Genomic DNA, 18802 nt, shown 5'->3' with positions numbered 1-18802 from the left:
ACTGTGGTTCGAGCACGAGGCCAACATCAGGAATCAGGCTGAAGGCCGTCCAGAAATTCTCTGCACTATTTTTTGTAATTTCCTATGAGTTTAAAATTATTTCAAAATAAGTTAAAAGCAAAAAACTCTGGGTGCTGTGAGGGAGAAAGGCGCAGAACTCGATCAAGAACCTAAGCACGCAATCTGACCGCAGATGGCTGAGGGAAGAGCTCTGACCCCTCTAGCGCTGCTGCAGTCACCCCCAGACCCGTCGGGGCGTCCGCAAGGGCCGGCTGCAGCCGGGGCTGGAAGCCCCTCACTGGACTCACCTTGACCAAGATGTTCAGCATGGCCCCAGGGTAGGAGATGGTCACCCTGGGCTTCTTCGCGTTGGTCGTCTGGAGGACAAAATTTTCTGGGAAGCTGTTGGGCAGGACGCACCATATCCCATCTGTGTCCAGTTCTAGGGGCCTCCTTCAGGGACAGGGTGCAAGGCCGTCAGCGCCCGGCTCCAGGGTCCCAGCGTGCAGCCCCCACCCCGTCCTCCCCACGCAGCCCCCTGCCCCGTGGGCCCTTACCCGATCTGCTCGATCAGCTCGCGCGCCTGCGTGATGATGTTGGCCCCCGTGAAGCAGACGATGCCCGCCATCTCCATGGAGTACCAGCGAGCCCTGTGGGGACAGCCACGGCTTTTGGGGGGCGGGGCTGCTGGGAGGCGCCCCCCGGAGGGGAAGAAGCCAGGGGAGAGACCCCGAGAAGGGACCAGGGGAGTGGCCAAATACATCTGGAGCAGGACAGAACTCGGGCAGAATTTGGCCCTGCCCTGAGGACACTTTCCTGTCCCTAGCTCAGGGTGTCCAGCACAGCTCAGGAAAGTTCTGGAAGGGTGCAAGGGCTGCCACCGTAACAGTTCACAACTCCCGCTTCAGCAGGACTCTCAACCCCACCCCAGACCCTTCTCTGCTCTCTTCAAACCCCTCCCAGCCCCATTCTCACCTCTGGCTTCGCCCCTCCTGCCCTGGGCCCCAGCCCTGCTCTCTGCTGCCCCCCAACCCGGCTCTGCCTCTCACGAGACAGTCCCCTGCCCATCTCTAAATAGACACCCAGATCCTCTCCACGTCCCCGAGTGAGGACACTCTAAGTGACGTGAACATGCTGGAATCCAAATCGACTCTCCAGCCCACATGCTGGGACAAGCACACCCAGCAGCACTCGCCTCTCGTGGACACCCCGGATCCTCAAAGTCAAGGTGGGCCCTCTCTCTGTCACCTCCCAGCCCATCACCCCCTGCCCCAAGGCTGGCTCTCTCCTGGAATTGGAACGTGGCACCCCACCCCCCACGGTGTTAACCCAGGCATCTAACGGTGCCCACACGTTCGTTCCCTCGTCCCTTCATCCATCCCGCAAGCATCTGCCGGGCGGCCGCACCCCTTGCGCATGACGTAGCCGTAGAAGGAGTTGAGGATGCACTTGTGCGCCAGCTGCAGCGAGTCGTACAGAACCTCCATGTTCCGGCAGCGCTTGGCCTCGGCCGCGTCGCCCGCCTCCACGGCCGCCGAGAGCTTCTTCTTCCACACCTGGGAACCACACACAGCACTTCAGTTTCCATCTCACGTTCTACACAATCAACAGCCCAAGTTTTTAATGTTTTGAAAACGTTCAAATCCAGAGAAAATCTGAAAAAACAGTACAGTGAAGACCACACACTTCCCTCCTAGACTGGCCCGTCAACATTTCGCCCTATTTTCCTTTTACGCTTGGTTGTCACGTGTCCTGCGTCTGCCCCAGGTGAGGCAGCTTTCCTGAAAGTTCTGAGCTCTAGGAACACATTCATGTTACGTGTTTTTGTTTGGGGGTTTTTTTTTTTTTTTTTGAGACAGAGTCTCGCTCGGTCACCCCGGCTAGAGTGCAGTGGTGGTGTCACCGTAGCTCACAGCAAACTCAAAATCCTGGGCTCAATCGATCCTCTTGTCTCAGCCTCCCAAGTACCTGGACTACAGGCGTGCACCACCACACCCGACAGATTTTTTGCTTTTTTTGTAGCAACAGGGTCTTGCTCTTGCTCAGGCTGGTCTCGAACTCCTGGCCTCAAGTGATCCTCTAGCCCCAGCCTCCCAAAGTGCTAGGATACAGGCGTGAGCCACTGCGCCTAGCCCATGTTATATCTTTCAGCGCCACTCGCCTCCCACGGTGGCGGGGATGCAGCTGGGTTCCAATAAAAGTTTATTTATCCAAACTGCCACCCAGCTGTCACGTGCTGACCCTCGTTCCAAACTAAGTAATCACGTCAGAACTATCGTTCAGGGCAGTCGGAGGCCCCAGACCAGGCTGGGTGACAGCCACATCGTTTCTGGTCATGAGCCCTTCGAAGCTAAAAGCATCTGTGCATTTACCGTCCAAGGGTGTGTGTTGGCTCAGAGGATCCAAACCAGCACATGCCAGTTGCCCAGCCAAGAACGTCCAGGCAGAGCCTAGCAAAGACCCTCATTTCAGAAACTAAACGCTGATCTGCCCTCAGCAAGGCCAACTCTCAAAAGCCTCAGACCTCACCTTGTGGAGCCCTTTGAACTCGTAGCGCCTGTCCCGGAAGGCGCGCACCGTGTCCACGTAGAAGGAGTTCTCCCGCTGGCAGATGGTGGTGAGGCGCTCCTCCACCTTGGTGATGTGGAGCTTCTTGTAGGCTTTCCGACAGTAATCTAAGCACAATTCAGAGTGGCAGGGGGTGTAGGTGAGACCTTCCAGACACGAGAGAAAGACCTGGGACGCAGGGATGTGGAGGGACATGCAGGAGTAGGAAACTCAGATACGCTGCTAGCTCATCACCCCAACAAAGACAGCCCCTGGTACACACAGGCCAAACACGCCAAGATCACAGAAAGAGAGCAGCTTCTGAACACCTGCTGAAGGAGAAACCAGGACAGGAACCCCACAGAAAGAGCGGTTCACAGCAACGTAGAGCAGACGCAGATGCTGCGATGTGCCAACACGCTCAGTGCAGACAGTGGGAGCAGGAGGTGCCAGGCCCAGAAGGCGGAGGCCACACCCAGGCTCACCCGCCAGCCTCTTCTTCTCGTATTTGGCCTGCTCCTCGCGGGACAGCTCATGAAAGGCTCGAGCTGGTCCCTCCGGGAACAAGGGGGGGAACTTCTCGGACTCCAGCTGGTGCTGGATGCGATGGTATTCACTGCGACTGGCCGGCACTGGGAAGGAGGCGACAGGAGCAGGTTGGGAAGGAGCCCCAGGCTCTCCCGCCTCCCGCCAGCCCCCCAGCCCCCCAGCCCACACTCACTGAACTCGCCCCTCCACTGCCAGGCCATCCTCCTCTGGCAGTTCGCTCCCGGCTTATTGAAGTCGCAGGCGGCACAGGTGGCCTCGTCCACCATGGCAGAGGGCTGAGTAGGGAGCAAGGAAGCAGCCAGGGTCAGGCAGAGAATGTTCCAGTCCTGGCGCGGGAAGGCGCAGGAGGGTAAGTCTCACCTGCAGGCGGTTCGTCAGGATGATGTTGGGGTACATGGCCCCCACGTCCAGGTGGTAGATGAGGGGACACTCAATCCGGTTAGGAACATCCTTCAGGGAGGTGAGTTTGGTCTTAATCTGGTCACACACCTACAGAGGAAGGGGAAGCAGAGGGGTTGGTACCAAGGTAAGAACGGGGAACAGCAGAGTAACCAAGGTGGCACCACAGGTCCAGGGAGGAAATGACGGCACTGTACCCAGGGCCCGGGTGTCGGTGACGCCTGCAGGCAAGAGCAGTGCCCAGACCAGGGCAGCGTCCACGGGGACAGCACCCGCCATCCCGAAAGAACTCTGTGGCTCCAGCCTGTGACCTCTGCACGGTGTGGCCGTTGAGACTGGAGTGGCAGCCCAGGGTCCAGCCCGAGCAGACACCATTCCTGGGTGCCCCTGTGTCCAGCGAGGTGCCGAGTGTGCGCCATGCAGTCCCGACAGAGGAGAAGGCTCAGGGACAGCGTGGGCTCCTGCGACAGGCCCTCCCGGTCCACGCCCATGCTCTGAACCACGTCCTGGACTGGCCCCCACGGGACTTCCAGCCACAGCTACACCATGAGCCTAAAAACTCCTGATACCAAACTCCTCGAAATCCTGTGTAAAATACAAAAACTATCCCTGTAAATGCAGAACTGACCTTTAGGCAGGGAACAATCCCCAGAGAGCAAAAGCAACGCACAGACTCAAAACCAGTGCAGTGAGCTGACGTGGCAGATGCCCTGGAGGGGCCGGGAAGGGCGAAGGTGGGGGCTGAAGCCAGGGAAGCCAGGCACAAGCTTCCAGAGTCCCCTTCCTGAGGGGCCACACAGGTCACGCTTCATCCTCCCAGCGTCAAACCATGGCAACCATGTGAACTCCTGTCCACCAGGGAAGCTCCTCAGACCCAGCGCCCAGGGTCTCGTTGGGGGCTGGTTGTGTGGGCGTCTCTGCTTGGCACACACCCAATTCCAGCCCAGCACACACCACAACGTTTGCATGTACAGTGAGGCACAGCGAGCCGCCCTTATCAGAGAATGGCGGAACTCACTGGAAACCAAACCCAGCGAGGGCCTTGCCCACGGGCCTTCCCAGGACAGCACCTTGGGCCTGCGCTCGGAGCTCCTCTCTGCACTCTCTCACGCCTCGTCAGGGAGGGACAGCCTACACCCAACGGAGCCCCAGAGGCAGGACTCTCAAAGGCCACCTCCATGAAAGGACAGACTGGACAGGTCTGCTCGCCAAAACCGAGTCTGAGCGAAGAGAACGTCATACTCGAGCAGCCCTCTGACAAGTCTGTGCTTTACATCACATTTCCACATCGTCTGGGAACCCTCAAGTCAAAGAACCAAATGAAAAGGGGCCCCTGGCCAGTGGCACTCCTGGGAAACCAGGCAGTGACGGCTGTGAAGCTACCGGAAGGCCGTCAGCAGACTGCACCGGACTCCCTGCCACAGACTCACACCACAGGACCCCAGAGAGACCAACAGCAGACACGGCAGGAGACCCCAAGAACTCCAGACAATAAAACTCCTGGATTAAACACACTAAAATGAGCATGTTTAAAAATACTAAAGACAATAAAATCTAAAAACACAGAAAAAGGCCGGGCGCGGTGGCTCACGCCTATAATCCTAGCACTCTGGGAGGCCAAGGAGGGAGGATTGTTTGAGCTCAGGAGTTCGAGACCAGCCTGAGCATGAGCGAGACCCCGTCTCTACTAAAAATACAAAGAAATTATATGGACGACTAAAAATATACATAGAAAAAATCAGCAGGGCGTGGAGGCGCATGCCTGTAGTCCCGGCTACTCGGGAGGCTGAGACAGGAGGATCGCTTGAGCTCAGGAGTTTGAGGTTGCTGTGAGCTAGGCTGACGCCACGGCACTCTAGCCTGGGCAACAGAGTGAGACTGTCTCAAAAAAATAAATAAATAAAAAATAAAAAAATAAAAACACAGAAAAAGAAAGATAGCATACTTTTTAAAAAAAGCAGATTTGGAAAAGAACCAATAGAGCTTCTAGAAATTAAAATATCGTCCTAAAAAGCAAAAATAGAACCAGTCACCGAAACTATACAGAACTGAAGCTAAACAGGCTTCTGAGAGCTGTACACTGCTGTTCACTCTTCAAAACGAAACACCTCATGAAATCATGACATTTGGTATGTGCTTATTTAATAAATTCATTTTGTACAAAATGTATGCAACACCAAGAAACAAAATGCCAAAATTTGAGAACTACTATATCCAGGACTTAATCTAATAAATATTTATCAGAAAACTTAATACATTAGCATTCTTATACAAATTGGCTAAAAATTTTAAAAATCATTTAGCTATGGGGTCGCTAAACTTTCTTTGTGAAGGCCACGATAATAAATATTTTAGGTTTTATAGCCACACAAGAGAATGGTGCATTGCATATTCTTGTTAGGTGTTTTTTTAAACAATGCTTTATAAAGGTAACCATTCTTGGGTTACTGCCTGTATAAGAACAGGCCTCGTGTTCCACGGTTTGCCAACCCCTGTGTCAGACATTCAAGGGTAGAAAAAGCTGAAAAACACCTAAATGAGCAAAAATTAACCAGCAGAAAAAAGTTAACCAGAAGGGAAGCCACCACTTTTACAAAATACAATAAATTTGGTAAAGTCTTTTTAGAAAATCACTTGAACACAAAATTGTCCTTAGTCTTTAAAAATATCTTTAAAACCCTTCAAAGTAGTAAAAAATAACGCAATGTTTAGTTTCTACTTGAACTTGAGGCAAAGCACTCAGCAGAACGAGCCCCACTCCACCCGTGTTCACCTGCCAAGGACGTCCTGAAACGCTGCCAGGCCCAGAAGGCGAACAGGGTGGGAGCAGCTGAAAGGCCGTTTCTAAGGCAGGGACCCATGTGGACACACCTCAGGTTGCTCTGGGCCCTGCTGACGTCCCCCAGCCGCCCACGTGACCACTGTGTGGTCGCTCAGGAACACAAGGGTGACCCTGGGCTTCCCTTTCCAGGCTGTGGATGTAGCTCATGAGACAGACTGTCGCCTACAGAGCCACCTCTGGGGCTACCGAGGGTCTGGAGTCCCTGTACCCACACCTCCAGCCCAACTCTGCTTGCCATCTCACGGTTTCTTAGCAAATCTTTGTTCCTTCTGAGAAGTTCTTTGCCCCGTGTGTGTCATTCACACCAGGCTCCCCCCAGAGAGGCTCACTGAGAGTTCCCTGAAGCACAACAGCAGCTGTAGCTGACGACATGCAAACAGCACTGACAGTTTGCAGAGAGTGCATTCTCGTTTGACTTTTGTCCAGCTAATCTGTTACAAGGTGTTCCTTGACATTGACACCAGAACTGTTAAAAACTCCAAACCGCCAGTCCCTGAACATGCCGTGGTGTTCAGCGATTCCTGACAGAGAGCTGACATGTGCCACGTCCCAAGGGACGGGGACCACCCAACAGTGGCGTCTCCCTCTGCAGTCACAACACACTTTGACTGGATCACACAGTCACCATGTTCTATTGTTACTTTAGAATTTACTATCTGTCACCATTTTAAAGTCTCCTTAACAACAAAACAAAACCAAAAGTCTCCAGTGGCCCCACTGCCTACACGATAAAGTCCTACCAGCTTGACACGGGGCAGGAGGCCGGGGCGGCCACCGCCGCATTCCAAGCACAGCTCCGTGGAACTCTCCCGCCCCGGCAGATCCACCACGCGTCACAACCACGACCACCTGTGCGACCAGAGACCCGCACGCGGCAGGTGCTTAACGAACACGCTCCTGGGAGCGGCAGTCTGGGAAGGAAGGCGCAGGAGCACAGGCTACGCTTCCTGCCTCCCGGACGTTACCTCTTGAAAGTTGGTGACCTGCTCCACGGCCACCTTCTCCTCCTCCTCGAGGGCGTGGCGCACGGTCTTCTCTACCCGCTGCAGTAGGAAGTCAAAGGCAGCCGGGTTCTGGCACAGACAACGAGATGACACAAGTCAGACGGGAGACGCGCCTGCACCTGCCTAGCCCAGCTGGGACGCTGCGGCTGCAGGTGTGCAGAGCCCACGGCAGGATGTGCCTAGAAAGCTCCGGAAGGACCCACAGGCTCCCTCTGCCGCACACTGCGCAGTCCTGCCCTAGAGCAGCCCCAGGGGAGGGGCCGGACCGGGGGAGGGGCTGTGGGAGAGGGAGGGGAGAAGGGGCTCGATTTCAGCCCCGAGGGGCTTCTGGGCCCGACCACGGCACGAGAGTGGGGAGGCCCGGGGAGGCAGCACACCATCCGGAACCGGCAGGGGATGTCGCTGCGGAAGACGCCAGACTCGAGGGCCTCCACGTGGCCCCCCACGTAGGTCTCCGCATCCAGCACGTGGCCGTCGGCCGTCAGCTTGTTGAGCTCCTGCTCCTGCTTGTTGGGGAAGACGATGTTGGCATGGAAGGCCTGGACCATCAGCAGGGCCTCGCACAGCGTGCCCGAGCCCTTCCGCAACACCTGCGGAAGACACCAGGGATTCCGGGAGCCGTGCCGGCAGCGCCGATCGCAGGCACAGTCCCTGAGCCACGACGAAGGCACCTCAACTTGCCCCAGACGAGAAAGGACAGGAAGCCTGCTGATGAACGGCTGTGAAGCCGGCTCCCATAGCTATTCCCGCACGGGCTGGATCCCTGAAGGACACGGTGGCATCACACCAGCCCTCCCTGGACCCACCTGCCTCTGCCAGGCAGGGGTGCAGCCACAACAGGCAGGGGCTGGGGAGAGGAGGGTGCTGTGGTGGGGACAGGGGACACCAACCTCATCGGGCTCCATGGGGATGATGGTGCACAGAGCAAAGATGAAGGGGTGGACGTACTTCATGTACAGATAGTAGGTGGCGACAGCGTCCGACACGGAATACGTGGCCAGAGTCTGAGGAGAGAACACCACAGAGCAGGCCGTCAAGACCAGTGGCCCCAGGTGACACGTGAGGCAGAGGGCAAAGCGCAGGGAGGCGCTGGGCCGCACCAGCCGCCACACACACGTCCACGGGAGGAGACGGGCACAGGACAAAACACACCAGCCTGCAGGAAGCGCAGCCCTGCTGGGCGGAGCAGGGCCGGGACAGAAAGCAGCACCCGGGCCCAGGCCGGCCTCTGCGTGGCACACACGTGACGTGCAGCAGCACGGGAGAGCGGACGCAGCTCACATGCCTGGGGCTGCTCCGTGGCCATCCGGCACATGTCCTCGGGGTCCAGCTCCACAGGGTCGTAGCCCAGCTTGGCCTTGGCAGCGGCCTTGAGGTTGTGGCTGCCCACGGGAAGGTAACTGTCCCTCTTCACCCACCTGGGAAGGAAACGAGAACAGAAGCCAGGGAGGAGTCAACACGAAGCCCGAGAACCCAGGAACTGGCACACTGGCCACGACACGGAAAGTGCAGGATCCTAACAGGTACCGGGAACCCACACCAAACCCCAAGGGGGCAGAGCCTTCACAAAAACCCTTCGCCTGGACCTAGGTCATCTCACAGATGCACCCACGAAACATAGGGAAACGTCAGAGCTGGTCCTTGGCTGTGCCTCCCCCTCCCCCTCAGCAAAGCGCCCGGCCTCCCATTCCAGAGGTGAGGCGGCAGGTGGGCCGACACCCACGCGCACAGCCTCTCCCCGAGCCCATCGGGCCATGGTCCACACACCACGGCGCTTCTCTGCTCCTGCCTGGCGCTGGCCCTCAGCACGGAAACGCCCAAGCCCAGCACTTCTGCAAGAGGCCCGGCGTGGAGCCCACCCCACCTCCTGTGGCCCCCCAGGGCCGTCCACCCCCATAGCCCTGTCCTCTCATTTTACCTCACGTCCTAGGAGTTTGTCGGCCACCCGGCTTTCACCAAGACCTGCCTGCCAGTGACCCCTAATCCACAGCACAAGCCCAGCCTGAGTCGTGACGGTTCCCACGGCGCCCACGTGGGCTGGGCTCCCCGGCTAGCACGACTGCAGAAGCACCTTCCATCTGAAACCTGCTCTCTGCCCCGTTCCCGGCCTCCCCTGTTGCAGAGATGCCAGGTGCCCACCCCCTCCTGAGAACAGTGTCCCTGTCCCCGCCCACCACAGATCAGCAGACCCAGGGTCCTCTCCACCCTGCACCCACCTTGTACCAGGGCTGTCCCTCTGTCACTCTGAACTGGCCCAGTCCCCTGCCCCCCACCCCAAGTGCTGATGCCAGAGCTGAACAGAAACGTGGCCATGTTTCAAATGCTCCAGTGGCACCCAGAGCCGGTCGAGAAGCCTCCACCTTCTCATCTGGCGCTGGAGGCTCGTGGAGACTCCGCCCCCTCTGGTCTTCCTTCTCGGCATCTCCATGTCCTTCCTCCCCCCCAGACGTGCCTGAGCCCCCAGGACACCTCAGGCTGCCTCCCACGCCCCGGCTGCTGTCTGGAATCCGCGCCTGCCCTGTGAGCCAGCCTGGCTGCCGCGTCCACGCCTTGCCTGGGCAAGCCCAGGTCCCTCTGCAGCCCGCGCCCCACGGGGACCCCACCCTGCCGGAGTGCTCCTCTCTGCCCTGGCTGCCCCCCTGCAGGCTGCGGTCAGCATGCGCTTGCTGACTAAATGAGTGATTTGCCAGCAATCAAAGACACAGCCACAGCTGCTGTGTTCTCCGATGACCCGGAACTGCTGCTTGGAGCCCACCCTCCTCCCGCGAGAGATGTGTGGACGTGCAGCACGCGTGAGGCGGGAGCCTTCCAGCCGTCAGATGTCACGTGTGCGGCCGCGGTGTCGCGCGCAGGTGCTCCGGGCACCCACCTGAGGCAGTCCATGTGGATGCACTGGGGCGCCTTGTACTCTCCCTGGCTGTCCTTCTGGAAGCCGATCTCCTGCTGCATGCTCAGGCCGTACACCGCCGCCCTGGCCTCCACAAACGGCCTGGGCACGGAAGGGAGCAGACAAGCACCAGGACAGGTTGGCCTCTACTTCTCCTCCCTCGGACACGGGGAGGCTGATTCCCGGAGACACCAGGGCACACCTGGGATCCCCACAGTCGGAGAAGCCCACTCGCACCGCCAAACACCCCTTCTCTCCCGCCTTCTAGTTACTCACAAAGACATCACACTCACCAGTCAAAAAAGTCCCCATTGTAGGTGACCATGACGGTGGGCTTGGTCTCCTGGACGTGCTCGAACCACCTTTGGAGCAGATGGACCTGGGCCCAGCGAGGCACAGCGTCGGGGGTGTGCTCTCGTCGCCAGGCGGTTTCTGAGCTGCTCTCTCCAAGGTCAGAGGCAGCCTCCTGCCCGCCCTCGTCCCCCCACCCTCCTGCCTCCTGCCCGCCCTCGTCCCCCCCACCCTCCTGCCTCCCGTCCGCCCTCGTTCCCCCCCACCCTCCTGCCTCCCGCCCGCCCTCGTCCCCCCCACCCTCCTGCCTCCCGCCCGCCCTCGTCCCCCCACCCTCCTGCCTCCTGCCCGCCCTCGTCCCCCCCACCCTCCTGCCTCCTGCCCGCCCTCGTCCCCCCCACCCTCCTGCCTCCTGCCCGCCCTCGTCCCCCCCACCCTCCTGCCTCCTGTCCCGCCCTCGTCCCCCCCACCCTCCTGCCTCCTGCCCGCCCTCGTCCCCCCCACCCTCCTGCCTCCTGCCCGCCCTCGTCCCCCCCACCCTCCTGCCTCCTGCCCGCCCTCGTCCCCCCCACCCTCCTGCCTCCTGTCCCGCCCTCGTCCCCCCCACCCTCCTGCCTCCTGCCCGCTCTCGTCCCCCCACCCTCCTGCCTCCTGTCCACCCATATTCCCCCCACCCTCCTGTCTCCACCAGGACAGGCTCACACCCCGAGAACACAGCTCACCGTGCTGCGGTTCTGATCCAACGGGAGCCCAAGGCCTTGAAGGGATCCACACACCTCTTCCTCCCGTTTCACCCCAGAACACCCAGCAATGCCCCAAGTGATGCTCTTTACCTCATCAGGCTCATTGAAGACACAAAAGGGCCCTTCATATTCCGGCTTGGGGGTAAACTCAAAATCTTCAATATCTTCTGAAACGATCTCCCTGTTGGTGATGAGGTAGCCCTGGGGAAGGTGATTGGCAATTAGCACGAGTCAGAGACAGCCAGGCTGGGACACGGCCTCCCGACACGGCCCAGAGACTCTGCCAGGAGACTCGTGCTACAGAGATCTCTGCAGCAACGTGCAGGCACCGTCCGCTCCCCAGGAAGGGACGCTGGCGTCTAGATCTCGTTAGGAAGGAGGGGGCACAGCAGGATGTCAGAGCAGCACGCTTGCTTCCGTTCCTGGGCTCCCCTCACTCCTTCAGCAAACACTGCCGTGGGCAGACGCTGCTCTCGCTCGGGGACCCGACAAGGTCCCTGTGGCAGGAGCTCGCCTCCCCGAGGTCACTGCTCACCTGGCCGTCGATCATGTAGGAAATCATCATAATCTGGTCTGTCTCGGCGTCAGGAAACTTGAGAGGCAGTTTGGTTGTCTCAATGTCAAATGCCAAAACCACAGGGTCCTGGAAGGACAAAACAGCATAAAGTGGAACTCTGGGAACCCCCTGCCAGCCTGCTGCACCTCTGCTGGCTACAGCGAGAGTGGAGAGACTCCAGACGAGCCAGGGCAGGTACCTGGAGACCGACTGCCCTGGGTCAGGAAGGGGAGTTCACTGCGGGCGTGAATAACGCAACACCTGAGAGACGGTGGCCGCGCAGACCACAGGACAAGCCTGAGCTGACAGAACACCGTGGTCTCGAAGCTCTTTAACACGCCTCACCTCATCCCGACCTTCACAACAGCCCTGACAGCTGACTGTGGTTCCGTGCTGACATCTCCATTTTGGAAATAAAACCGAACAAGCACTTTCCTAAGTCACAAAGCCGCGCGTGAACCAAGGCCTTCCAGTTACAGGTCCACTTCCCACCATGTCGCTTCACTGCCAACTTGGAAGATGGAAGGGACAGCTTCTCCCCAAACCTCCAAATCCAGCCTAGCTCCAACACTGATGCCACGTGGTAACGTACCATGCTAAATGAGACGATGCTCTCAGGTCAGAAACACATGAAAACAATTTTAGTTCCATAATCCTTTAAGAACGCGTTTGAGGAAAAAGAAGCAAATTTTTGAGTGGAATCCACCTTTCAGCACTGAATACGCTCTCTCCAGAAAAGGTGAAATTTCAGGACGGAGGAAACGCAAACGGCACTCACAGGTCGTTCCACAAGGTCGTCCCGGCGGGTGATTTCCACGGGCAAAGCACTTCCTCGGTGCCTGACATTGTACCAATGAGCCTGCAGAACGTGCAGTGTAGTTAGAGCTCTACGTCCAGGGAAGCCCATTTCTCTGTGGATTTACCCGTAAGTGTCACTTCCTGACTGTTGGGAACTTCGCATGAGCAGTCACCTGGCCCTGTCACACTCACCACGTGGATCTTCAGGTCAATGGAGAGGCGGATGTGGTAGGGGACGTCGTACTCGCGCATGTCCACAATGTTGTCCAGCTGGTCGGCCAACTTCCGCGAGGTCTCTTCCTCATCGGTGATTACACTGCCCCCTTGCAGAACACTGGGCGACAAAGAGAGTGTGGCTAACTCAACTACCTCTGCTGGGGGCTGGACAGGTGAAGACCAGAGCTCCCAGGGTAAACACAAAGGAAAACCAAGGTGGTGTCGATCGACGACCAAGGCAGCCCTTCCCTAGTGAATGGCTTTGATGATCAATTCCCCCGAGCAACAGGCCGCAGACATGAGAAAAGTCAACATACACTTACGATGTGTGCATTTAACATGATGGAAGTTACAGCCCAATTAAGAGAAAAAACAAAACAACCCTCAGTGGTGCCAGTGAGGACGGCACCCGGGGTGGCTGCCCCGCTAGGGCCTCTGTTACTTAGGCCCCCACTGCACACAGCCTACGCGTGGGTCTCCGCTGTGTCCACAGATGTGGCCCATCCTTGTGACCGCTATCGGCCCACTAAGCTCAAATACTGAATGGACTATTCAGGGAAAAAAAAAAAAACACAAGTCTCAGATATGGCTCAGGCCTCTGAGGACTCAGTCTCCGATTATGCCTTCCAACATTCTGAAAAGTAATTTACGGCATTGCTGGGCAAGAAGGTCAGGACGGCAGAAATGCTCAGGGTCCCAACTGATCTTTCGTCAGAGGATGCGATTAGCTCTTCTGAAGTCATCCAAACTTTAATGTTTTACTTTGCTTCCTACTACTGTTGACACTTAAACATTTGATGAATAGTGTTTGTTGTTCTATCCTTAAATTTCTCCACTAACACCCAAGGTTCTCTGGAGAAGACGTGCTTTATGAACCTTGGCACTTAATAAAAATTTGTAGATGGACTATGTTGGGGGGGGATGAGGGATCTTTCTCCCCCTACAATGTCTTTATTGTTAGAGCAACTCAATTTTATAGCCACAAACCCACCCCCTACACAAGAAAAGAAGGAGAGCTAAAATACAAAATAAAATACACCCTGGGAGGCCACTGTCTATTTAATCAGAGGACATTGCTCAAGTGTTTCCATGTCACGTGGAGCCATCACTGAGGTCCTTCATTGCTGGTTTTCCTGCCTCGTCCCCACCCTGTCACTCAGGAGCAGTGGGCACTCCCTCGTCCCCGCCCTGTCACTCGGGACCAGTGGGCACTCCCTCGTCCCCGCCCTGTCACTCGGGACCAGTGGGCACTCCCTCGTCCCCGCCCTGTCACTCGGGACCAGTGGGCACTCCCTCTGGAGAATGGAGGTCACCTGGACAGCATGGCTGTGTACGCATCGCTGGCACGGTCCTGCTCCCGGTTCTTCTTCACAGCAGGGGAAATCTCCTTCCTCACTTTGACAAGATCCTCCACCGTGTGGAAGGATAGCTTGATGTAATTTCGCTTCAAACCCACTAAGTGATTTGGCTAACGAAGTAAAAGAGATCACACTCATGAGCCCAAGAGAGACAGGACTTTGTTGGTGAGAGAAAACAAGAGGGTAAATAAAGTCTCAAAGGTAAACATACCCAAAGAGTCACTGACTCCAAAGCACCCTGTCCAACTCTGAATGTGGCACCAACTAACGTCATCTTTTTTTTTTTTTTAAGAGACAGGCTCTCACTCTGTTGCCCGGGCTAGAGTGCAGTGGTATCATCATAGCTCACTGAAGCCTCGAACTCCTTGGCTCAAGTGATCCTCCTGCCTCAGCCTCCTGAGTAGGAGGGACTATATATGCATGATCCCACGTCCAGCTACTTTAAAAAAATTTTTTTGTAGTGACAGGGTCTCACTATATTGCCCAGGCTGGTCTTGAATTCCTGGCCTCAAGCAATCCTCCTGCCTCAGCCTCCCAAAATGTTGGGATTACAGGCATGAGCCACTGTGCCTGGCCCCTACTTTGCCATACCCCACCACCCAATAGATAACCTAACCTTCTACCTCTGCCAGTCTCACCTGCCACAGACAATGTGACGGCAGCCTCATTTACCCTTGGAAGGTCTGGGTGATACTCACCAAGTCCAGATCCTCTTTGGGGACAGTCTCTACTTTTGCAATTTTACCCTGAAACTTCTTGGAAAGAAAAGATGAAACTTCTCGCTCACAACCCTAAATCAGGACCAGAATGAAAAGACTTTCCGTTGGTAAAAGGTATTTCCTCCCTCACCCATTTCCCAGTTCTGAGGCCCACCACAGGCCATCTGAGCGGACTCTATGAAACAGACTTACCTTCCTGGTTGCAATGTAGAAATACGGCTTATAGGGCAGGGCCACCTGCAACAGTCCCCAACCCATCCAGGAGCGATGGGCAAGGAAAAAGGGAGAGAAAAGTGAAGACAGACTGTTTGCTGTTACAACCCACGAGCAGCCTACATCCAATGCATCCTTGACCTTGAGAGCCTTGAGACGGCATAATAGGAAATTTGGATCTGCCATATCTCAGGGCAAGAATCTGACACACAACACCACTTGCCTTTCAGAGTCTTCCTGAAAGTTCTCTCTGGCACCTTAGGTCATGCCTGAGGCAGCTCCCAGCTGTGTGTCAGAAGCCTCCCACTGCCCCAGTCGCTGAGCTAAATGAACACCCAGCCACGCATAATAGGTGGGTTTTAGCTCCTTGGGGCCAGGGGCTTACCTTAAATCTGCTCCCATCGTCCTGAATAAAGTAGTAATCCACCGCACTGACTAAGCGTTTATCTTCATCTAAGATCTCAGTCTACAAGAGAGTCCGTCAACAGGGACAGAAGATCATTCTCTGCACAGTGTAAAACCCTTTCCCTTCTACTCTGAGAAACCGAGCACTTGAAGAACAGAATCATCTAGCTCTTTACTCCACCTCTGCATGGACACTGCTGGCCTCATCTCCAGCAGCCCCCCGGTGGGGATTTCTCCGAATTTCTCCCTCATGAGCCTGGAAAGCTCTGTTGTGATGGCTGACAGGCGGCCCCTCCTTGACGTTAGCCAGGAGAGGAGGGGAGCTGGGAACAGTCGCACCTCCCACCTGCATCACCCCAACGGCAGGGTGCCCCCCACCCCCTACGCTTCAGACAAGGACCATGCTCTGACGGGAAGGGGTGCAGCTGTCCTCCTGAGGGGGGAAGACCGGGGACAGCGCTGGTGCTTACGGGGTGCATGTTGATGAGCCAGCCGGTCTTCTCACCAGGCTCCTTCAGCCGCTCAAAGCCAAACCGCAAATCCATCTTGTCCGTCCACTGACTCCGTTCCAGGCGCTTGAGCGCGGAGACGGAGGAAGAGGGGCCATCGTCACTGGAGAAAGGAGGAGGAGACTCAGTCTTTACCGTTTGACTCCACCTATTCCCGAAACCCTTAACCTTTAATAAAGTGTTTCAGGTATGACATGATATATGCATTTCTGAAAAACCTTGAGTTTGGACAAAAAGCTCATTAAAATAAAAGGATTTATGGGAAAAACATGACTGGGGCAGGCTCCTCAAACCTGTTTGACTTTGTAACCAGAACACTAACCAAAAGAGCAATCACGGCTGAATGCCGCCACCTCGTGGGATGCTAAAAACACACAAATCCCCGCACCGCGCTCCTGCGCATTAATCCCAGAGAAATGAAAACCCATGTTCAAAGAAAATCTGTGCAACATTCCAGCTAAGAGCTTTGTCCTTTCCTACAAAAGAATGCGATTCTACTCCTCTATTCTGATTCCCCTTGCCTAGGAAAAACTGCAGATGAACTGATAACAACCACACCACATTTTGCTAACATCTTTCCTCTATTTACCAATTGCATCATGAGCCCTGCTAAGGCCGGGCACAGTGGCTCACGCCTGTAATCCCAGCAATCCGGGAGGCCGAGGTGGGAGGATCGCTTGAGGTCAGGAGCTTGAGACCAGCCTGAGCAAGAGCCAGACCCCGTCTCTACTAAAAATAGAAAGAAATTAACCAAACAACTAAAAATAGAAAAAATAAGCTGAGTGTGGTGGCACGTGCCTGTAGTCCCAGCTACTCGGGAGGCTGAGACAGGAGAATCGCTAGAACCCAGGAGTTGGAGGTTGCTGTGAGCGAGGCTGACGCCACGGCACTCTAGCCCAGGTGACAGAGACTCCGTCTCCGGAAAAAGAAAAAAAAAAAAGAAAGGAAAACAAGAAACACCTGCTATACTATATATGTAATGGAATCCAACTGGTACACTCGAAATCTAGTGAAATAAACTTTAAAAAAAAACACCTGGTGCAGCAAAATAAACTCTACCTTTACGGCAACAGACCTTTCCGGGGTGCCTGAGTCTAGATGTCAGCACAGCCAAACCCGCAAGGCAGCGGCGATGAGAGGAGCTATCTTCACCCACTGGGGAAACTGAGGGCTCAGCTCTGCACCCCGATACCTCTGCCTCGGACCTCCCGAGCCTTTCTCTGGTTGGACTCTCACCCCTTCCTACAGATTTTACCACCGGCCTTACATTAAGTATCCGATGGAAACCGCTCACCACCAGAACTACCCAAACCTGTCCTGATTCCCGAGCTCCATTCTGCGCACGGCACGTTGTTCACAATCTTTACCTCCACAGGTGTGAGCCCGTGTGGACGGACCAGAGGGATTAGCGTATCTAATTTCAAAACAGAGCAATCCTTTTATGGGCATGCCAACTTTTTTTTTTTAATGCAGTTTTTTCTCCAAACCACAGTTCTGAGATTCTGAAGTCTTTATTGGCCAGAAGACCCATTTATTTCCCACGCCCGGTGCGTTTTCCACTCCTCAGAAACGTCAGGGAAGCGCCAACATCCCGCGCTCTTCTGTCTCGGTGGGAATAACGCAGCTGCTCAGGACGTGGTCGCGCGCGCAGCACGCGCGTTCGCAGAGGGGCCGCGCGGGGACCGCAAACACACGGTCCCGCGCACGGGAGACCACATTCCCGCAGCTGCTGGGAAACGTCCTCTCTTTATACGTTACGCGGCCTCAGGCATCGCTTTACAGCAGCACAAAATGAGCCACTGGGCTCCTCCACGAGGCGAGAGTGTTTCTAAAACGTTTCCGTGTCATTGGACTCTGTAATCTCACTGCTAGAAATTGATGCCGAGAAAAATTATGGACAGGAAGTTTTTATTTTTTTTACACGACAGAAATTCATCACAGGTTTGTTTAAAAGAGAGAAAAAAAGCAAGCCATCTAAACAAGCTAAACACCCAGTATGAGACCAGTTAAAAATTAAAAAAAAATGATTTAAACCAAACTCGCGCAGAGTTCAGGTCTTTAATCTCCACGGCGCATCCCCCCAGGTGCTAATTCACAAACGGCAGCGGGCAAAGAGCTGCGAGAAAAACGTCCCTCCGCCCGAGGGCGCCGCCGGGCCGCCGCCACCGGGGCCGGGGGAGCTCGTTCCGGGCTCGGGACCCTCGCGCTTCAGAGGGTCGTGACGTCTGCGGGGGCGTCTCGCCACAGCGCGGACGCTCCCCCGTCCACGGCAGCCCCGCGAGGGGCCGCGGCGCGCCCAGGGTCACGGCCGCCGCACCCTCACGTCGCCCGCCGTGGGGACCCGCTCGGGCGACCCACTCCCACCCCGGCCCCGGCCCCGGCCTCCAGCCCGGAACGCGGACACCCGCAGCGCTGGGCCAGACGCCGGACGCGGCCCTCCGCACGCCACCGCCACCGCCACCGCGCAGCGCCGAGCGCCGGCCCCGTCCCCACCGACCCGCTCAGCAGGGTGAGCGGCAGCGGCCGCGCGAGCCGAGGTAACCCGGGCGAGGGCAGGGACCCAGCGGCCGGAGCCGTCGCGCCCCGTCCTGCCGACCGGAAGGACGCGCCGTCCCGCCCAGGAGCGTGGTCTCACCGGCTCGACTCGCCGTCCGCGCCCGGCTCCGCACGCCCTCGCCCGCCGCTCCTCAGAGCCATCGCGCTGCTGGCTTCCGCGGCTTCCCGGGAGAAATTTGGCGCGCTCGCGCCCGTTCTCGCGACATCCGG

General features: G+C 56.6%; 1 protein-coding gene across 1 annotated transcript in view; it reads right to left on the bottom strand.

The window, feature by feature from the left end:
• POLE (DNA polymerase epsilon, catalytic subunit) overlaps positions 1–18733 on the bottom strand; it is a 41967-nt gene extending 23234 nt beyond the window's left edge. The window contains exons 1-23 of the mRNA XM_069496797.1: positions 18672–18733; positions 15998–16139; positions 15508–15588; positions 15102–15146; positions 14889–14981; positions 14146–14300; positions 12809–12950; positions 12597–12677; positions 11798–11905; positions 11353–11463; positions 10522–10607; positions 10211–10330; positions 8627–8759; positions 8232–8345; positions 7719–7931; positions 7303–7410; positions 3457–3585; positions 3269–3371; positions 3033–3179; positions 2530–2675; positions 1408–1556; positions 558–650; positions 309–453 (exon numbers count right to left, since the gene is read on the bottom strand). Of these exons, the coding sequence (XP_069352898.1) occupies positions 309–453; positions 558–650; positions 1408–1556; positions 2530–2675; positions 3033–3179; positions 3269–3371; positions 3457–3585; positions 7303–7410; positions 7719–7931; positions 8232–8345; positions 8627–8759; positions 10211–10330; positions 10522–10607; positions 11353–11463; positions 11798–11905; positions 12597–12677; positions 12809–12950; positions 14146–14300; positions 14889–14981; positions 15102–15146; positions 15508–15588; positions 15998–16139; positions 18672–18733 (2706 nt within the window). The remainder of the gene's footprint in view (positions 1–308; positions 454–557; positions 651–1407; positions 1557–2529; positions 2676–3032; positions 3180–3268; positions 3372–3456; positions 3586–7302; positions 7411–7718; positions 7932–8231; positions 8346–8626; positions 8760–10210; positions 10331–10521; positions 10608–11352; positions 11464–11797; positions 11906–12596; positions 12678–12808; positions 12951–14145; positions 14301–14888; positions 14982–15101; positions 15147–15507; positions 15589–15997; positions 16140–18671) is intronic.
• Between the last annotated feature and the right edge of the window lie 69 nt (positions 18734–18802).

The sequence above is a fragment of the Eulemur rufifrons genome, chromosome 21 (assembly GCF_041146395.1).
Source record: "Eulemur rufifrons isolate Redbay chromosome 21, OSU_ERuf_1, whole genome shotgun sequence".
In the NCBI taxonomy this organism is placed as follows: Eukaryota; Metazoa; Chordata; class Mammalia; order Primates; family Lemuridae; genus Eulemur; species Eulemur rufifrons.
This window is presented reverse-complemented; position numbering and strand designations above follow the sequence as displayed.